Source organism: Pelodiscus sinensis, chromosome 31, assembly GCF_049634645.1.
Source record: "Pelodiscus sinensis isolate JC-2024 chromosome 31, ASM4963464v1, whole genome shotgun sequence".
Taxonomy (NCBI): Eukaryota; Metazoa; Chordata; order Testudines; family Trionychidae; genus Pelodiscus; species Pelodiscus sinensis.
Genome location: NC_134741.1, coordinates 3,764,480 through 3,783,163, shown reverse-complemented (window position 1 = coordinate 3,783,163; position 18,684 = coordinate 3,764,480). Strand labels below are relative to the sequence as shown.

Here is an 18,684-nt window from a genome sequence, read left to right as displayed (position 1 = left end):
CTGATTTTCGTGGATGGTCTTTTCTGCTCCCCTGTCTCTGTTCTCTGCCTTACCCCTTTCCCCTCCCCTGGTTCTGCCCGGTTCTGGCTCCCTCCCAGCTGTCTGGCTGCCTCCAGGCACTTCCCCCAGTGAACAGCTCAGCTGTCTCCATGGCTTCTGCCTCAGCCAGGCAAAGGAAGGCCACTGGGACCCAGCCTCTTTCTGCCCAACCAGGGCTGGCTTCTGGGGAGAGCAAATAGGAGAGGGAGGGGCCCACTCGAGGCCCTTAGCTCCCTGGCTGTGTCCATGAGGAGATGGCTCTGCTGAAAGCCAGACTGCTCCGCCTATCAGTTAGGCAGGGCCCTATTATCTATGTTTCCAGCTGCTTTGTGTAGCCCCCCTTTGCCAGGAGTCCCTTCTCATGGGACAGGCGTGTTTTATTCTGGGCCAGGGGTCTCAACCATGTTGCTCTACCAAGGGGTCTGGCCAAAACACAGGCCTCGCTGTGAGCAGGATTTGAACCAGCACAGGGCAACCCTATTGGATTTCGAGTCTAATGCCTTAAGCACTTGGCCATCACAGTTGTGAGCTCAACAAGGCCCCAGGGCCAGGGAAACAGGTAAACAATCCCAGTGGTTATTTTTGATTAGCCTGCTGTTACTCAATGGTATGCTTCTGTTTTGCACACCAGTTTTAGAGGATTTGAGTGGATTACTTTATTGTTCAATTATTAACTTAAAGGTGGCATGTTTTAGTTTCTCTCTTGTACTGCTGATTAGGGTTTTTAATGTGTGAAGCTTCAAATTATTGTGATGAGAGAATTTACTGCTAGAAACTCTTTTTTAAAACAAGGCATTTGCTAGTTACTATTCCAGCAATCAAAAAGATTTTTTTTCTGGAAAAGAATCATATACAGTGTTACAAGCTTACAATCATATGCAGTGGGCCCCACATTTTTCTGAACTAAACAGGCAGTTTGTTATTCATACAACCTTGGATCTGAAAGCAAGCCAAAAGTATATGATTTGTTTTCTTAAGAGAGCAAATTTAACCTTTAAGGGTGCAGCTTTTACAATAAATTTACAATGTATACATTCCATTCTTTTATGCAGTTAACCAGTTAAGTGTTAATAGAATTTATCTCTTTTTTTTAGTAGATTTAACAAAGTGTCTGTAGCCAAATGTTTAAATTTGATTTTTAAAAGATTTCAATTGACTTTTTAATTTTTGGGGGGAGTCCTTTAGACTCCTTACCCAGGATGTATTTAAGCAGTTGGACGTTTTCTTATAACACTGCAGATCAGATTTCAAGGAATAGCCAATTTTTCTTGATTTGTTTTAAATGTCATCTTAAGATTTTATTTTTGTTTTTTGCGAGTCTTTTGGACTCCTAATTTGAGATTCTGTTTTCCTTTTGGACACCTCCTCATACTAATTGAAAAAGATATCCCATTGAACCTGGGGTATATTAGATCCTCTGGACTCCAAGGCACCCTTCAAGTGCACTATTTTACCTATGTTAAAAGTACCTTTCACCAGAAACTGTCTAGATGAATCATTTTATGTGTACGCATCCCACTGATCCAGAAACTTGCAAGTTTTAGGAGAGCAATGCATATACATATAGTATGCTGGAGTCCCCTTAAGGGGGAACGGGAATTTCCTTTGACTGTCCAGTATCTATTACCTCATCTACACAGGGAAACATGGGTACACTAGTGGGGAAGTCTGCACTGTCCAGGCATCATCCCATGATTTCTGTCTCTGAGGTGATCCTGACCCCCCGGTAACAGGATGTAGCTGGAGACAGGAAGGGGTAAATGGGGTTAGTCACCACTGAGACCTCATACCATCCGAGACTTTAACTGCTAGAGCTGGTTACTCCTTTGCAGCGGGCAGCCAGGGTGACTGATGGATGCCCCAGGAGTCTATCCTAGGGAGGTAACAAGACTCAATGCTCATTTCTCAGGAATCATGCATTCAGTCACATACATTCACACACTCAATAAACGCATGATTTAACAACCGGACTTATATACCAGACTCTCCCTCCAGAATGTTCTTATTTCCAAACTCCTGACAGAACTGTGGTTTTAAGCAGGCACACTGGTTTTGAACTGACCTGAGTTTAAAGGTTCGGATCCAGCAATTCCACCAAGCACCTGAAGCCAACTGCAAGCCCTCTACTGATTCTCAAAGTAGGGATTTAAAAGGCTCCTCACCTTGCTTGTGGTGCCTGCAGTTAGGTAGGGAGTGGCCCATGGTTTTTCCCGAGCGAAAAGCAGGATGTGTGGATCTGAGTCACGGCATCAGAACTGCCGTGGAATAAACACACCCTAGGTTTAGGGTTCAAGTAAGACAAAACCATTTTAATATCCCAGCTGGGGGTGGTGGTGTTGCAGATGGCAGGGAGTTACCCCTTACCAATACAAGCCTCTCCTCACACTCAAACGTCTGAGATAATTATACCTTCTTACAAAGTCACAGTGGAAATTTACAGAGAAAAGAGGAAGTAAGGCACTTTACTCTTAGATGGTAACATCTGCTTGACCCGATAAACAGCAAGCAGTGCGAGTTTTTGTTTGTTTGTTTAACAGCATTATGGTTTCTTACTCAACTTGCTTAGGAAGCTCCCTTCTGACGCAGGATACACTGCGTACAGTTCAGTCTTTGGCCAGGCTAGTGAGGCCTACCTCCACAGTATGTATTGGACATAAATATTTTACTTAATTTAAAATAAAGTTTGATCAACTAACATGAGAAATTTAAAAGGTTTAATCTCTTTAATAATTCAAATGCAACTGTCCAGATGCATCCCTAGCAAAATGGCTTGACTAATTATGTAATTAACAGTGCGTTTCCATTAGTAACAGTAATCTACAGACGGTTTGGAGAGGGCAGGGCTGTGATTGGCTGGGCCGGGCCTGAACACTGCTGAGGGAATCTACTCAAGGCAAATTGCTCAAAACCAGGACTGCTGACAGCCCTTCACTGGAGACCTTTCCAAAATAGGCCACAAACCAGTCACACTGAGCACTTCAGCTGCCAATCCAGCCTGCAGGAAGCCTCATGAGCAAAACCCCTCAGATACTCCAGCTCTTCCTATGCCACAATCACCCCTGGGATTACAAACAGGTGAGGGCCCAATCTCTCCAACCCAGAACAGATCCACCCGGTTCCAAAGAACCACCCATGAATTCCTGGTCAATTTATACTTTAGATCTTACCCACCAGAGCACAGTGGACCAATCCTTTAGAATCTAAAAGTTTATTAATATAAGACAGAAAAGGTTGAGAGTAGGGCTGTTAAGGAGAATACATTATATACATCAATCAGCAAATTCTTGATGCAGTATCTTAGTGGAGATGTTACAAACTACTAGCATAAGTCTTTGGGGTATATCGTATGTCAGGATGGGTCAGCAATCCTTCCCGTGTCTCTGTCCTTAGCAAGGCTGCATCTGGGATAAGTAGCAAAACTGAAGACAAGATGGAGCCCCCCTCATGGCATTTGATATTCATTTCTGGTGTCTCCCAAGCTAGAGCTAGTTACATGGTCAAGTGACCTATTTCATATGCCAGCAGCCATTGTGCTCTGGCTGCTTTGCAGCTTTCCTCTTCAGGTGTGTATTGGCCACCTTGTGAACTATTGTCCTTGGAGCTATACTGACTAGCATAGTCACTCATAGGACATTTCGTCCTCATGACAGGCAGTCCATACACAGCATCAGCCGAGACCATAGTCATAACTCCCCATGCAAACTCCAAACAAGTACACAAATACCATACACAGAATCAGCACAATATCAGCTTTTGTTTGACACCTCACACGGCCCACTTTGTACCAAATTTGGGGCAAACAGTTCCCCGTGATCACAGCAGTTATCTGTATGATCACCTTAAAATCCAATAACGTGACAGGGGCCTCAAGAAAGGGTTGGGGTCTTGAGGAAGTATCCGGGATGCAGAAGCAGGCAGGTGTCTGGCCAGGGGGAAGATGCAATGTGTGGCCAGGAGAGAGGGTGCAAGAAAAAAGGAGGGTGTCAGTGAAAGCTGGGAATGCTGGCTGCTGGAGGAAAGGGAATTGAGGTGATTGGGAGGGAGTGTCTGGGAAGGACAGAAAATATTACCTGGCTTTGGGCCCTCTTGCAGCAACATCTCCAGTCACACTGTCTTGGTCACCACAGAGGGAGGCTCTACTTCTGCAGCAGCAGCCACACAGACTAGGACCAGCCCCGGACACCAGACACCCCACTACTGCACCCATTCAGTCCAGGGCTGGAGGTGTCGCTACTGCAGCCATGCAGATCAGGAACAGCCCCAGAGGCACCCCTGACATGGCCATATGGCCCTGGAGGCCAGCAGTGTAGTGGCAGCAGTGCCTTTAGTGCCGGGGTCGGGTTGTGTGGCAAAGACTCAGCCTAGCACTGCCTCCTCTCTAGTGGCTACAAAGCATGAAGAGGGGATGGGGTTAAGCTGCATCCCCCTCAGCACATGCTCATTTTGAGGTGGGGCCTGGCACTGCCTTGTGGACAGGATCAAAGTCTTAGGAAGGCTGGATTCTACTAACAGAAAATTTTGCTCACCCCCACTATAGGGTTTCTCACCTGTGTGGGATCAACTATATGCAACAAGCCTTGAACTCTCGCTATAGCATATCCCAAAGTCAAAGCAGTTAAAGGATTTCTGTCCTGTGAGAGTTCTCATGGATAACAAGGTGTGACCTCTGACTGAAACATTTCCTACAGTGAAAGCAGGTGAATAGCTTCTTCCTTATGGGTTTTCCTATGTCTTACAAGGGCTGAGGACTGACTGAAGCTTTTCCCACAATCAGAGCAGCTGAAGGGTTTCTCTCCTGTGTGGGCTCTCCTATGTCTAACAAGGCATGACCCGTGACTGAAGCTTTTCCCACAGTTAGAGCAGCTGAAGGGTTTCTCTCCCGTGTGGGCTCTCCTATGGGTATCAAGGTTTGACCTCTGACTGAAGCTTTTCCCACAGTAAGAGCAGCTGAAAGGTTTCTCCCCTGTGTGGGCTCTCCTATGGATAACAAGGTGTGACCTCTGACTGAAACTTTTCCCACAGTCAGAGCAGCTGAAGGGTTTCTCTCCTGTGTGGGCTCTCCTATGTCTAACAAGGCATGACCTCCGACTGAAGCTTTTCCCACAGTCAGAGCAGCTGAAAGGTTTCTCTCCTGTGTGGGCTCTCCTATGGATAACAAGCTGTGACCTCTGACTGAAGTTTTTCCCACAGTCAGAGCAGCTGAAGGGTTTCTCCCCTGTGTGGGCTCTCCTATGGATAACAAGCTTTGACCGGTCATTGAATCTTTTCCCACAGTCAGAGCACCTGAAGGGTTTCTCTCCCGTGTGAACTCTCCTATGGATAACAAGCTGTGACCGGTCATTGAATCTTTTCCCACAGTCAGAGCAGCTGAAGGGTTTCTCTCCCGTGTGAACTCTCCTATGGATAACAAGGCATGACCTCCGACTGAAGCTTTTCCCACAGTCAGAGCAGCTGAAAGGTTTCTCCCCTGTGTGGGCTCTCCTATGGATAACAAGGTGTGACCTCCGACTGAAGCTTTTCCCACAGTCAGAGCAGCTGAAAGGTTTCTCTCCTGTGTGTGCTCTCCTATGGATAACAAGCTGTGACCTCCGACAGAAGCTTTTCCCACAGTCAGAGCAGCTGAAGGGTTTCTCTCCCGTGTGAACTCTCCTATGGATAACAAGCTGTGACCGGTCATTGAATCTTTTCCCACAGTCAGAGCAGCTGAAGGGTTTCTCTCCCGTGTGTGCTCTCCTATGGATAACAAGGTGTGACCTCTGACTGAAGCTTTTCCCACAGTCAGAGCAGCTAAAGGGTTTCTCTCCTGTTTGGGCTCTTTCATGTTTAATAGGAGTTACACAGTCACTCCAAGCACAAGTTGAATGTTGATGGGGGATTTTCTTTTGGACAGTTTGTTTGTTTGTTTTCAACCTTCTGCTCCTCTGACTGAATTTATCCTGTCCTGCTTCTGGATGGTTTCCCTGCTGCCTTTGTAGACTATGCAGACTCTCACGAGTCTCTCCTTGCTCAGGACTCTGAGAAACATGCCCTTCAGATATTTCCACTAACACCCCACATGGAGCAATTCGCTCAGGTCCTTCCTCCTGAAGACTCCTCTCACTGTTCTCATTCAGCATCCCATCATCTGCTGGGATAGAGAGAGAAAGCACATAGTCATTCCCTGTGCTGAAATGAAAGAAAAATTCTGAATGGTGAACAGAAAATGCGGGACAAACCCAAAGAATGGCTGGAAAGATACAATAATCATGAGCTGAGTTCACCCTGCACCACCATAACTCTTTCCCCACCCAGCACTCTCAGCGTGGAGTTGAAGACTGGTTGAAGGGCCAGTCAGACTTGATGAAAACACACAACCAACATCTGCTATGAGAACACAGACATTGGTTTAAGTCAGTTTAGCTGATTTCTCACCTGTGTGGGTGTCACTGATGATCTCCCCTTCCTCACAGCCTTGGAGATCCGGGATCTGCAGCTCTTCCCCTCGCTCCACCCAGGAGAGCACATGAGCTTTGGAAATAGGAAATCCTATTTGGGGAGCAATTAACCAAGTGCTGATCTTGTTCATTAAGGTCTGTGCCATTCCTGCTTCCAAAGCCAGGATCTGAGTCTCCTACCCAGACAGGCTCCTTCCCCACCTTCCAGAGACTGGTCTCTGGTTGGTACAAGATCCCAGGATACACTAATTCCATAATACCCCTGTACAACTACCATGTTGGGAATAGCCCAGCTGACTCCCATGGGGAACTGAGTGCTCTGCTGCACTCTTACAGGATACAACTCAGTCTCCTTTAGGGCCTGTTCCATACTTGGGCAGGACAGGAACACACTGTTCATAACGGGAAAGCTCTAAGACTTTCAGGACTGACAGACGCCCCTAGCCAGGACTCATATTTGAGCTGACACATGTCGGCTACGTCTACACTGGCCTCTTTTCCGGAAGGGGCATGTAAATTTCACGGGAGTAATTTCTTTGAAGTAAGAATAAGAGCCTCCGGAAAAGGGCACTTTTTCCGGAGGATCGGGGCCAGTCTAGACGCTCTTTTCCGGCTTTTTTAAAAGCCGGAAAAAAGCGGCGGACATTTTTATTTAAATGCCGCGGGGGATATTTAAATCCCCCGCGCATTTCCCTACGACGACTCGTGAAATTTACATGCCCCTTCCGGAAAAGGGGCCAGTGTAGACGTAGCCGTCAGGTCTCTAGGGCTGGGAGGGAAAGGATCCAGCAGAGCTCTAGATCCCTATGGGCTCTGCCCACAAAGCTCTTGGCTGGGGGATGGAATTGCCCTGCTCTTGGGCTCAGATGCCCTTCTTGAGCCAGAAGGAGGCAGGGGAATTGTCTGATCAGGAAAATGAATCCTTGGCTCGCCACTTCAAGCCCTGCCTATGGTCCATACTCCTGATCCTGACTGACTGTGCCAGCCAACGTGGAGACAGGTTGGGCTGCTTCTCTGCTGCTCGTAGATGCTCCTGCAGCTCAGCTCCCCTTCTGCAGTCTTGGTTCGGCTCTGCCAGCAGCAGCAGCCCTCATTTTGTGGCCAGTTGAGCCTGCCATTTGGTGCCCCTCTGGGTTGCACAGAATCTACCAGAGGAAGGGAAGGACTCTGAGTTGGCGCCTTCCTTCCAGGGGCTCAGCACAATAGCACAAGGGGACCCTGCGGACGCTAAGAGCAGCTGCACCCAGCCCGACAACTCTGGTACCTGCCTGGGCCCTTCCACTGACACCTACGGTCAAGGCACAACATGGGCAAGATGGTTGGAACCACAATGAGACCTTGGCTGTGGGAAGAGCAGCACCACTATTATGTCACCGAGTCATCTCTCACGCAAGAGCCAGGGTTACTGAGGCACATACTGCTGATATTGGGGGTTTGGGCAATAAAGGACCCTGAACCAAACCCAACCCAGCTGCTCCAGAGCCCACTCAGCTTCTGTTACACAAAGGGACAGGAATCCTCACCCAGCCAGCTCACAGCTTCGTAATTCTCCTGCATCACATCCCTGTAGAGGGCTCTCTGGCCCGGGTCCAGCAGAGCACATTCCTCCTCAGAGAAATACACAGCCACCTCCTCAAAGCTCACCGGCTCCGCCACGGCCATTTCCTGTCTCTGGATCTGCAGGCCAGGGGCTGAGCTGGAGTCAGACATGGGTGTTCTGCAGCCTGGCAGAGGAAGAAGGGGAATTGGAGACATTTCAAAAAGGGCTTTTAATCCTTTCCACACCCAATTCTGCCCAGACTCTGTCCCTGGTGAAAAACATGCTGGACTCTGCAGTTTTGGGCAAACGTTGAGTCTAGATATTCCATAAAAACCACACACAAGTTAGATCTGAGAGTTGTATTTATTTCTCTCAATACCTGTCTTGAGTTATATTACTTTGCCTGTAACAATGGGATTCAGTTCTCAGCACCCAGGATTTCTGCTAAACAAGCCACATATTCATCTGCCTGAACATGGACATAGGTTTAATTTAATTTGGGCTGCTGTATTTATAATCCTTAGTCTTCATGCAGTGATTTGCAACCCAAACTTTGGTTCTCTCATCTGACACAGACTTTATAAACTCTCTCCACAACAGAGAACACTTTATAAACTCTCTCCACAACAATAATATGAGTATTCATATACATATTATTAAACACGTGTGCTGAATGTTTACAGGATAAGACCTTAAAATTCATGGATTCATGGCATCAGAAGATATCCTTAGCCATGCAGTCTGTCCCCTCTGTGGCACAAGCCATTACACCTAGCCCAGCTACCCATGCACAAAGCTCTGTTTCCCCACAGCATATTTTGTAGAAAGTCGCCCAGTGTTGATATGAAGACATCAAGAGATGGAGTTCTTTGCTCATTTATTTCAACAGCTAATCCTCTTACCCATCAAATACTTTGTGCCTCTTCTCTAGCCTGAAATTCTGACTGCAGCTTTCAGTTATTGACTGTCATTGAACTGTATCCACTAGACCAGGGGTAGGCAATTCATTTTGTTTGGGGAGCGGGGGGAAAGACTCCAAGATTTTGGAAAGTGGTTGAGAGCTGCACTCTTCCAAGACATTAAGCAGGAAATAGAGCGTATGGGATGGACATTGCGAGAAGAAGGGAGCTTTCGGTAAGGGGTTGGGATGCAGGAGGGAAAGAGGGATCTGGGAAGGAGTTCGGGTGAAGGAGGCAGTGTGATTTGGGGCACTGGATTAGCAACGACTCACGAGATATTTAAAGTAAAGTTAATTTAGGGGAAAGGCTAAGTGGACAAATAAAGAGACGAGGGTTACTTGGATGCAGGAAAAGAACAAAGAGTTTGGGTATGTGGAGTGGGAGCCAGGAGTTGGGGGCAGAGAATTAGATGGGGAAAATAGAGGTTGGGGTGCCAGAGGCAGGCTTTGGCCAGGAGACTTATCTGAGTGACTCCCGAAAAGAAGCCAAGCACCTCTCTGAGGCAGGCAGGAAGCCTGCTCAACCCTCATACAGGCTGCGGGGCCATGTGGGTGAGTGAATAACTGAGCCAGAGGGGAGGGGGCACAGTGCTTCCTTTCTGGCCAGAAACCAGCCAATGAGACTGTCCTGGGGGTGGAAGCAGTGCCTGTAGCCTTTCCGCTTCACCTCCGGTGAAGTGGCTTGCAGATGGAAAGTGGCAAGCATGGAACTAGCCCATGGCTCGCAAAGCATCAGTGGGCTGCATCCAATGGCCTGGTGAGCTAGATAGGCTGTATTTTGCCCAGGTCTGCACTAGACTGAAGAGCCCTTGTGTATCCAGAAGTTTCTCACCATAAGCAAACTGATACCGTGGAAGCCAGTCAGCTCTCAGCCTATTTATTGTTTGAAACTAATCCCATATTGAAACTGTCCGAGCAGTGAAATATGAGCCTGAAGGTGCCGTCCATTGTGTGCTTTAACTTCACCCCTTTAGCATCACACCTTGTAGATCAGTGTTTCTCAAAGTGTCTGCAGGTCCCCAAGCAGCGCCCCTGGGGCTCCTTACTGATCAGTGTATGAGATTTAGGGCTGTGTGCACCATGGTCACTGGGTTTGATAGGTAACTTCAATGACAATCCCATGAAGATGTTTTCAGAGGAATTTTCTCATCATTTAAAGAATCTCTCCCTGCAAGCTCACCTTGTCTGAAAGCTCCCAGAGATTTTAATCTTCCTCTCTCCAGTGCAGAGGGCAGAGTATCTGGTGGGGGAAGGAATAAGAGGTGAGATTCCAGGTTCTCCTATTTATAACAATGTTCACACTTTGAACTCTGTGTTTCAATTGTATCAGAGATCAGATACACACACACTCAGGTATTTAGTATGAAAGAGTCTGAAACTTTCATTTCCTCTCTCACTCGGGCACCTCTCAGCAATGGAGCCAATATCTCTGCAGCCTCACACCCATCCCAGGAGAGACAAGCTGTAAATGAGCTTTACTCTTCCCTCCTCACCCCCTCCCACTTGGTTTCTCATTCACTCACTGCCTCTTATCATAACCTGGAGCTGTGGTGGCAGAACACGTGGCCATCACAGTAACTTTGGCCATTTTGATCTCTAAATGGGAGGTTCAGAGTTTGCGAACCCCTGGTTCTATCTGCAAGCAGTTGGGTCTGTTCGCTTAGTGTCTCTAAGGAGAGCAGAGTGATGTGGCCATCATTCTTCACGTGGGAATTGAGGCAGGGGAAGATTGACTTCAGAGGCCAGATTCAGTAGTCTCAAATACTTGAACCACTTTCCCCTCATCCGTCCCTTCCAGGTACCTTTGAACTCCCTCAGAGTCTCCGACAGCGCAATCGTTTTCTGGGAGAAGGTGCTGACTTGTTCTTCCAGTTCAGGGGAAATCTCTGGCAGCTGGAACTGCCCCGTCTCACACCTGGACAGAAACAATTCCATGTGATTGTATTTAGTTTACTGCTGATAAGTTCTGGCTAGTAAGTCTCAGCTCTAATAGGCCTGGAGTTAGAATCCTCCAATTCTCCCAGCCTGAGAGCAAGGACGATACATTCCATGACCGTGCAACCTTCCCCTGAAAGGTCCCATTGCTGTTCTTCACTTCTGGTCTGGGGAGACTGGCTGGGGGACTAAAGGGGAATTGAGTCTCCATGGCCAACTTACTCCTTGGCCCAGGCGCCGAGGGACAGAAGGTTCCCATGTGAAGGGCTGAAAGAATCTGTCCACTAGGGACTACAGTGAGACACCAGCTCCCCCCTCCCCAGCTCCTTCCACACAGGTCTCCAAACAGCCCTCAGGTGGGACAGACTCTTGGTCCCTGCTGCTCTGGGCTGAATGCGCCCAGCAGTGACAGGCCCATGTTCCACCCCATAGTCCTGAAGCAGCCAGGCCCCAGGGAGGTGAGAGCTCTAGCAAACACCTGAGGTTAGACTGTGCCCTGAATGGGGAATTCCAGAGTCTAAAGTGCGACGATGAGACCCTCAGAATTAGAGGAGTCAGAGATATTTGTATCGAACGTCTGGCTGTAGAGCCCTGTGGAGATGTGGTGCTAACATCAGTTCCAAGCCCTTTTCCCGCGCTCTGCAGTGTGAGGGAAGTGAGAGCCACGTACCTACTCAGGGCGCTTCTGACGTCCTAGAAAAAAGACACAGAAAAGAATCTCAGCCTCATTGGACACCCACAGGGGACCTCACAGAAGGGATTTTGCAAACATGGGAAGAGGCCCTGCCCTAGCCCCAAGAACATGGATCCCCTGAGCACATGGGGCTTTGCCATCTCTAATAGCTCTGTGCCTGTAACTCTACAAAGCACAAAAGTCACTCGCATGGCAGCAATGCAGAAGGTGTTACACTGAGATCTGAATGCTGGACCCCAGCACTTCTGATTCAGGAGCCTCCCTTCCCTGTGTGAGGAGCTGGGACGTTTCTCCCTCAGTCTCACCTGCAGGAATTCACTTGCTGGCTTCTGACACGTCCCCTCCAGCTCACCGATCTGCTCGCTGAGGCGGGAAATCTGCATGGAGAGTTTCCTGACAGTGTCAGTCTGGAACCTCCCAATCTCCTCATCTAACTTCTCCAGCTGGGCCAGCAGGAGTCGCTCTTGTTCCTCCAGGAACTGCTGCAGCTGCTGAAACTCGGCCACAATCATCTGCCTCTTGGCTTGGGTGCATTTCTGTGTGAAAACAGGGAAAGGGCTGGTGAGGGGCATGGACAGAGCCCAGGGCTCTTTCATGGAGAACAGTGCGCAGCAGCAAGAATTTCTTGGAAAAACCTAAAATGTGTGACATTTGACTCTACTTTGTGGTTACTCGGCAGAGGCATCTCTACCAGCATCTCCTTTGACCCATGTCCCTCAGTCATGGGCAACATCTTCTGTCATTCATGGGCTCTGGGAATTCAGACCCAGAGCAGCAGGAGGCAGGACTCAGCTCCAGCCTGACAGAGATACCCAGGGAGGAAAAAGAAGCAAACATGTTAATGCACCAAGTGAGCAGACAGCCCTTCAGGGGACATTCAGCTCCCTTGGAAAGCCACAAAGGCTGGATATGAACTCATGCTGACATGGATGCTCAGGGCCTGTCTACAGATGGATCTCAGCCAGCAATCCATGATCCAGGAGAAACACAAATAAGCCCAACCTCACCAAGGCCACACAGGAGTCTGCCTCCTAACACAGCTCTCCCACTGCCAGTCCCTGCTGGTCCATAGCCACAAGCACTTACCAGATACTCCTGGCTTTTCCCTTCTGCTGTTGTTTTCCTTCTCAGCAGCTTCTCTCTCTCCTCCCTCAGAATCTTCAAATGAGTCTCCAATTTTTCCTGAAGAAACAGAAATAAGCACAAGTGCAAACCCCATTAGATGTTGGGCGCCCATTTATTTGCCTTTAAGAGAGTCCCAGTTTTGTGGAACTCTGCCCTTGTCCAGCAGGGACTCAGCCCAGGACGTGGGTTTGTCCATAGAAAAAGAGACAGGAGAAGATTGAGGGTATGACTACACAGCAAAGTTAATTTGGAATCACAGCCTGGCACGAGCCTGGCACCCAGAGCCATCCCAGCAAGCTTGTAGCCAGTGTTGTCCGAGGCCAGGGAGGCCTCAACATGTGAGTGCCATCACTGTCCCCTAATGTGGGGGGGGGGGGGGGGAGGAGAGAAGGGTGTGGGGGGGAGCCTAGGGACTGCGCGTGTGGTCCTTGCTGACCACAGATCACGCAGCAACCTGTGCATGTGCCACACAGGGGCCCTGGCCTGTTACCCACACACATGTATGTATGAAGGTACATGACATGCTCCTGACCCCGGGGAGAGACACTGCACAATGCCCTCTCTCCAGAAGCTCCCTCTATGCAGAGGCAGGGCACATCCCCCCCCCCCCCAACAACCCCCACACAATATACAGCACAGGAGCATCGATGCAGTCCTGGGCCAGCTCACACTCCCAGGGATAGCAGGACATGATGGTGCGGAGACCTGCCGTCCTCACCTTGCAAAGCGGGGCAGGGTTTCACCCACTGTGTCCCCAGGGATAACTGAGCAGGTCTCTTGTTTCTCCACAGCTGCACCAGCTGCGAGAGCAGGGCGCTCCGCCCCACTCAGGACAGCCTCCTGCACCCGGGCCAGCAGGATGACCCAGCACCTAGAGTACCACCACCGGCAGCACCTGGCACCATATGCCAGGCAGGTCTGCTGCCAGGAGCGCTGGGTGGAGGAAGACCTGCAGCAGGAGGGCTTGCAGGAGCTGCTGGAGCAGGGCCGTGCCATCCACGACAACCTGTAGACCCTGGTGCAGAGACTGGTGCTGGCTGCCACTCCAGCCCCTGTGGCTGCCCCAGCTATCGCTCCTCCTCCCACTCCTGCTCCCCCTCCCTGCTTCTTCTTCCTCCCCCACCACCTGTTCCCCCTTCCTTGCCTCGGGGATGCCAAGGGCCCCGCACACGCAGCGCTGGGAGACAGGAGGGCTGGCAAGACCCCCAACCCTGAGGTTCTTGTCCCCCTTCTTTCACTTGCCTTCCCCTTCCAGATCCTTCCTCCCAGGTGTCCCTCTCCTTCCTCCCTTCTCCAGCCTCCTTTCCCAACTCTCACCAGGGTTTCCTCCCCCCCCAGTTTTGTTAAATAAAGAGTTTTTGTTCATGAAAATACAGGTATTTTATTGGACATCAGGAAGGGGGGTTAGGGAGTGGTAGAGCGGAAGGACGTGAGAGAGGAATGAGGCACAAGCCCCCAGTGGGGCAGACCAGGGAGGCTCTGAGTGCTCCTCAGGGTAGACGCTCTCCCACAGGGCCTCCTGGATACTGACAGCCCCCCTGTGGATATCCCGGATGGCAGCCTGCAGCAGGTGCAGCCAGGCTGGTAGCAACGCATCCACGAGATGCACCCAGGTGCCCAGGGGCTGCTCTGGCTCCATGTTGCAGAGTGCCATGGTGTCTTGAGTGAGAGCAACCAGAGCACTCTGAGACACAAATGCTTTTGCTGTCCCACAGCAAGGCAGGAAAGCCAGCAGGGACACTGTAGCATTGGCTGCCCAGGGGGAATGGGGAGTGGGGAGGGGTGGGTCATGTGTGTGTCCCCTTAAGCACAAGCCTCAGCCTCAGGCAACAGCCACACAAAGATACCCCTGACCTGGTTCCAACCAGCCTTAAATCTGATTCTGTGTCTACTCAGCGTGGATGCCGTAGTTCAAATTAGCAAAACGCTAATTCCAACTGCATTGTGTGTGTACACGCATTAATTCAAGTTAGTTAATTCGAATTAAGCTATTTCGAATTAAGATAACTCAAATAAACACTGTGGTGTAGACATACCCTGAGGATACTGGAGGACACCTGCAAAGGCTGAGAACGGATCGGTGAGGAAAACGAGGTGGGGATTAGGGAGGAAAAAATGCTTAACAATACTAATCATGTAATCGATTACAATTTTATCAATGACAGTATTTTTTAAAAGCGACGAGGAGTCCTGTGGCACCTTATAGACTTTTAGATCTAAAAGTAGCCATCCTGCAGCAAAAAAACTTCAGGACCAGACTTCAAAGAGAAACTGCTGAGCTACAGTTCATCTTTAAGTTTGACACAATCAATTCTGGATTAAACAAAGACTGTGAATGGCTTGCTAACTACAAAAGCAGCTTCTGCTCTCTTGGAATTCACACCTCCAGATCAGCTGCTAGAAGTGGGCCTCATCCTCCTTGATTGGATCCACCTCGCCATCTCCAGCCTGATCCTGGCCTGCATATTTATTCCTGCCTCTGGAAATTTCCACTACATGCATCTGACGAAGTGGGTCTTTGCCCACGAAAGCTTATGCTCCTACACTTCAGTTAGTCTATAAGGTGCCACAGGACTCCTCGTCGCTTTTGCAGATTCAGACTAACATGGCTACCCCTCTAGTATTTTTTAACCTGCAGACAGGTAGGGCTGGTAGTGGAAATAGGCTCTCCTGAGATCGGGGATCTCTCACAAGGTCTGCTGGGGGCAGCCACAATAACTGCTGGCCAATAGGAACTCCCAGCAGCTGCAGACTGACATTAGCTGCCAGAGGCAAGCGGGCACTGCAGGTGCAGTGAGGAGTTTAACAGGTAACTGGCACCGATAAACATTAGCTCATCAGTGAACCAGTTAGAACTCTTGCTACAATCTAGTTGAATCCCAGTTCTGCCTGGCATGGACCTGCACTTCCTGAAGCCCTGCTATGGGTGGAGTGAAGGTGCTTGGGGTTCCACAAAGCAACCTCATCTAGTGCCAGCTGCTGAATCAGAGTTTAACTCCTCATGGAGGAGCCCAGGAGTTCAGCATCTTAGTGGGAAACCTCCTCTCCCTGCTGGGCCTGGGGCTTTATCAAGGCATCTTTCCCTCACAAGGGCCACACTTCATCATTGTTCAGTGATGCTGAGGGGCAAGGAGCTGGGTCCCTACCAGTTAGGGCAGGGACTTTCCCTTGCTGGGTGTTGTGCAGGGCCCTGATGCCACTGCGGGTCTATAAGGCAAATGTCAGATTATTAGTCCCATTCCTCCAATCAGTAACAGCTTGCAACCTCCTCTTCTCCAGTCCCAAGGCAGCTCACTGACAGAGTGGCCTGTTGATCCTGTGATCTAAACCTCTCTGATTGTTAACACCTTCCCTTGTGCAAACACCCCTCCTGTCACCAGTGAAGGTGGGTTTCAGGATTCAGAGCCTCAGAGAAACATTTCCCACATCAGGTATCTGTAAAGACTTGATGTAAGTTGCCACAAAGCCAGAGCATTTACTTTTTACAGCATCACTTGTACCATGAAGGCTTCACAGAGCTGTGCCACACCTGTGCCCGGTAACAGTCAGTGAAATTAGCCTGTAATTAAAACCCAACATTATTTCCCATCACACTGGACAGCAACTCTGTACCTTGTACTCCTGGGCAGCTTCCTGTATAGGCGCCATTGTTAGATCCCAGGATCTGTCACACACCACACAGATAGGAGTTTGATTCTCTTCACAGAACAGCTTCAGAGCCTCCTGGTGCTCCCCACACACCCCGTCCCATCTTGCTCTCTGTGCTGCCTGGAAACTCAGCGGCTTGGCTAGTTCCACCACGTTTGCCAGCTGCCGGTTGGGCCGGAGGGGTCCCTGCTGCTCAGTGTCTCTGCACCGATGGCTGAGGGGGGCCTGGCAGGAATTGCGCCCACACTCCAGAGTGGCAGGGGCTGTGAAATCCTCCAGACAGATGGGACGTGGCGCTTCCTCCCGGACACTTTCCAGGGAGCGCTCTGCAGCCATGGCTGCCTCTGGGCTGGGCAGCCACTTCCCTGCGCTCAGCAATGGGGGGGGAGGGGGGGGGGGGGGAGTCGTGAGGCACCAGCACTGAGGATACAAAAAAATCAAAATTAAAAACCAAAAAAGCCCCAAAGCTTCGCTCACCCCCTGCCCTCCCAGGGCCTCCCCTGGGCTCCTCAGCCTCCTGCCCAGCCAGACCCCCCCCCCCGTCTCTGCGCCCCTCATGCCAGGGCCCCTCTCCCAGTGTGCAAATCCCCCCCCCCCGCCGGGAGCATCAGGAGGCGCTGAGAGCCGGGGGGGGGGGGGGACACGCGCGGGGTGTTTGTGACGCGAGCGCAGAGGCGGGGGGGGGGGGGCCGAGGCCATTGCCCGGCCGGAGACGCCCCCAGAGCGCCCCGATCCCCAGCGCCGGACCCACCAGCAGCGCAGGACGGGGGGGGGGGGTCACAGCCCCGCCCCGCTCCCTCACGCTGCGCTGAGGCCTCCCCCGCGCTGGACTAACCTTGCAGCGAGTAACGGCGCCAACGGCCCCTCCCAACGGCGCGGCGCGGGGCCTGAGCACGGCCGGGAACTCAGGGAATGGGGCGAGCGCGGTCAGACCGCGCATGCGCAGCGAGTCAATGACTCCGATGAGAATCCAGCGCCAGGGCTTAGCTCAGACCGAGGGGCTCCCCTCAGTGACGTTGCTCGCTCCGCCCCTTGCTCTGAAGCCCGAGTGACAAGGGAACCCCCGGCTGTCAGCCCCGAGTGACGTGCGATTTCCCCGCCCCCGTATGGCGTCATCAATGACGTTGATTGCCCCCCCCCTTGCTCTCCCGCCTGGGTGACGGGGATTCCCCTGACCCCGCTGTGGCGCTGGGAGTGACGGGCCGCCCCAGGGACACTGAGGGCGGGGGAGGGATTCGGAAGGGGTCCGGGTCCGGGGCTCCACGAACCAATCAGAGCGCGGAGCCACAGCGACGTCACCGGGCCCCGCCTCCTGGCGCGAGACACCGACCCGCGGCACGTGCGGGGGGGCCGGGCCCTGGGCCGGGGCAGACAGCTCATGGGACCCCCCCCCGCAACACCCTGCGACAGTGACACCCTCCTGCGAGCCCCCCCACAACCTCCCCTGCGACCGTGACACCCCCTGCGAGCCCCCCGCAACCTCCCCTGCGATCGTGACACCCCGTCTGCGAGCCCCACCCCACAGCTCCCTTGCAAGCTCTCACAGCCCCCCCTGCAAGCCCCTTACAATCCTCCCTATGGGGCCCCCCACAGCCCTCCCTGTGAGCCCGCCACACTCCCTCCGAACCTCGCACTTCATCCCATGGGGCTTTGACAGAAGTGTCCTGGGCTCTCACTGGGGGATCCCTGTTCTGTTCATTTCCTCTGGGGCACCTGCATTGGCCACTGGGCAGACAGGACACTGGGCTGGAGGGGCCTTTGCTCTGACCCGGCCTGGTCACTCCTGTGTGGGAGACCCGTAAAGTCATTAATATCGGCAGCGCTAGTGACACTGAGGCTCCTTTAGAAGGAGCCAGAGCAGCCTTAGCGCACGTCAGGATCAGGCCCCTGAAACATGGATTCCAGCTGGAATAAGCGTTTGGCCTGTGACCTGAATGTCACTGGGCTTGGAGGGAGCAGACCTTTATCCTTAGATGCCAGGGAACCTCGATTTCACTGTCCACTTACAAACCCAGGAAAAAATCTTTCCATTCATAGGAACTGAAAGTTCCACACACGCCCAGAAAGAACTGAGGCTGCTTGAGAACTTCTTAGAGTTCAAGGACTTGAATTAGTCTGTCTTGGGAGTCACATCGACAATTTGTGGTTTAATAATAAAGATTTTACTGTTTGAATCTCAGTGTCTGTCACTGAATAATAACTGTCTGAGCCAAGTACTGCCTGCCCCTCCCCCTAGCATTTCCCACTGCTGTGAAAATTGAACATGGGACAACTGTGCAACTGGGAGCATGTAACTAGATCCATATAAATA

The 18,684-nt window shown here is 51.1% G+C and overlaps 2 protein-coding genes across 5 annotated transcripts in view; one reads left to right on the top strand and one right to left on the bottom strand.

The window, feature by feature from the left end:
* LOC142821626 (zinc finger protein RFP-like) overlaps positions 1–18,684 on the top strand; it is a 394,289-nt gene that overhangs the window by 368,249 nt on the left and 7,356 nt on the right. The window lies entirely within an intron of this gene.
* On the bottom strand, positions 3,229–17,709 carry LOC102453250 (uncharacterized). Of its 3 annotated transcripts, none has more exons than XM_075913003.1 (10): positions 17,209–17,709; positions 16,338–16,793; positions 12,687–12,782; positions 11,906–12,136; positions 11,577–11,599; positions 10,774–10,886; positions 10,152–10,211; positions 7,997–8,197; positions 6,451–6,546; positions 3,229–6,166 (listed from the first exon to the last, which is right to left on the bottom strand). In XM_075913003.1, exons 1-10 carry the CDS (start codon positions 17,311–17,313, stop codon positions 4,722–4,724), a joined length of 2,826 nt encoding a protein of 941 aa, XP_075769118.1. In that variant the 5' UTR covers positions 17,314–17,709; the 3' UTR covers positions 3,229–4,721. The 3 variants fall into 3 exon arrangements, with proteins under 3 accessions (XP_075769118.1, XP_075769117.1, XP_075769116.1); XM_075913002.1 differs by having other exon boundaries at positions 3,229–6,163; positions 6,451–6,564; positions 17,209–17,708; XM_075913001.1 differs by having other exon boundaries at positions 6,451–6,564; positions 17,209–17,707.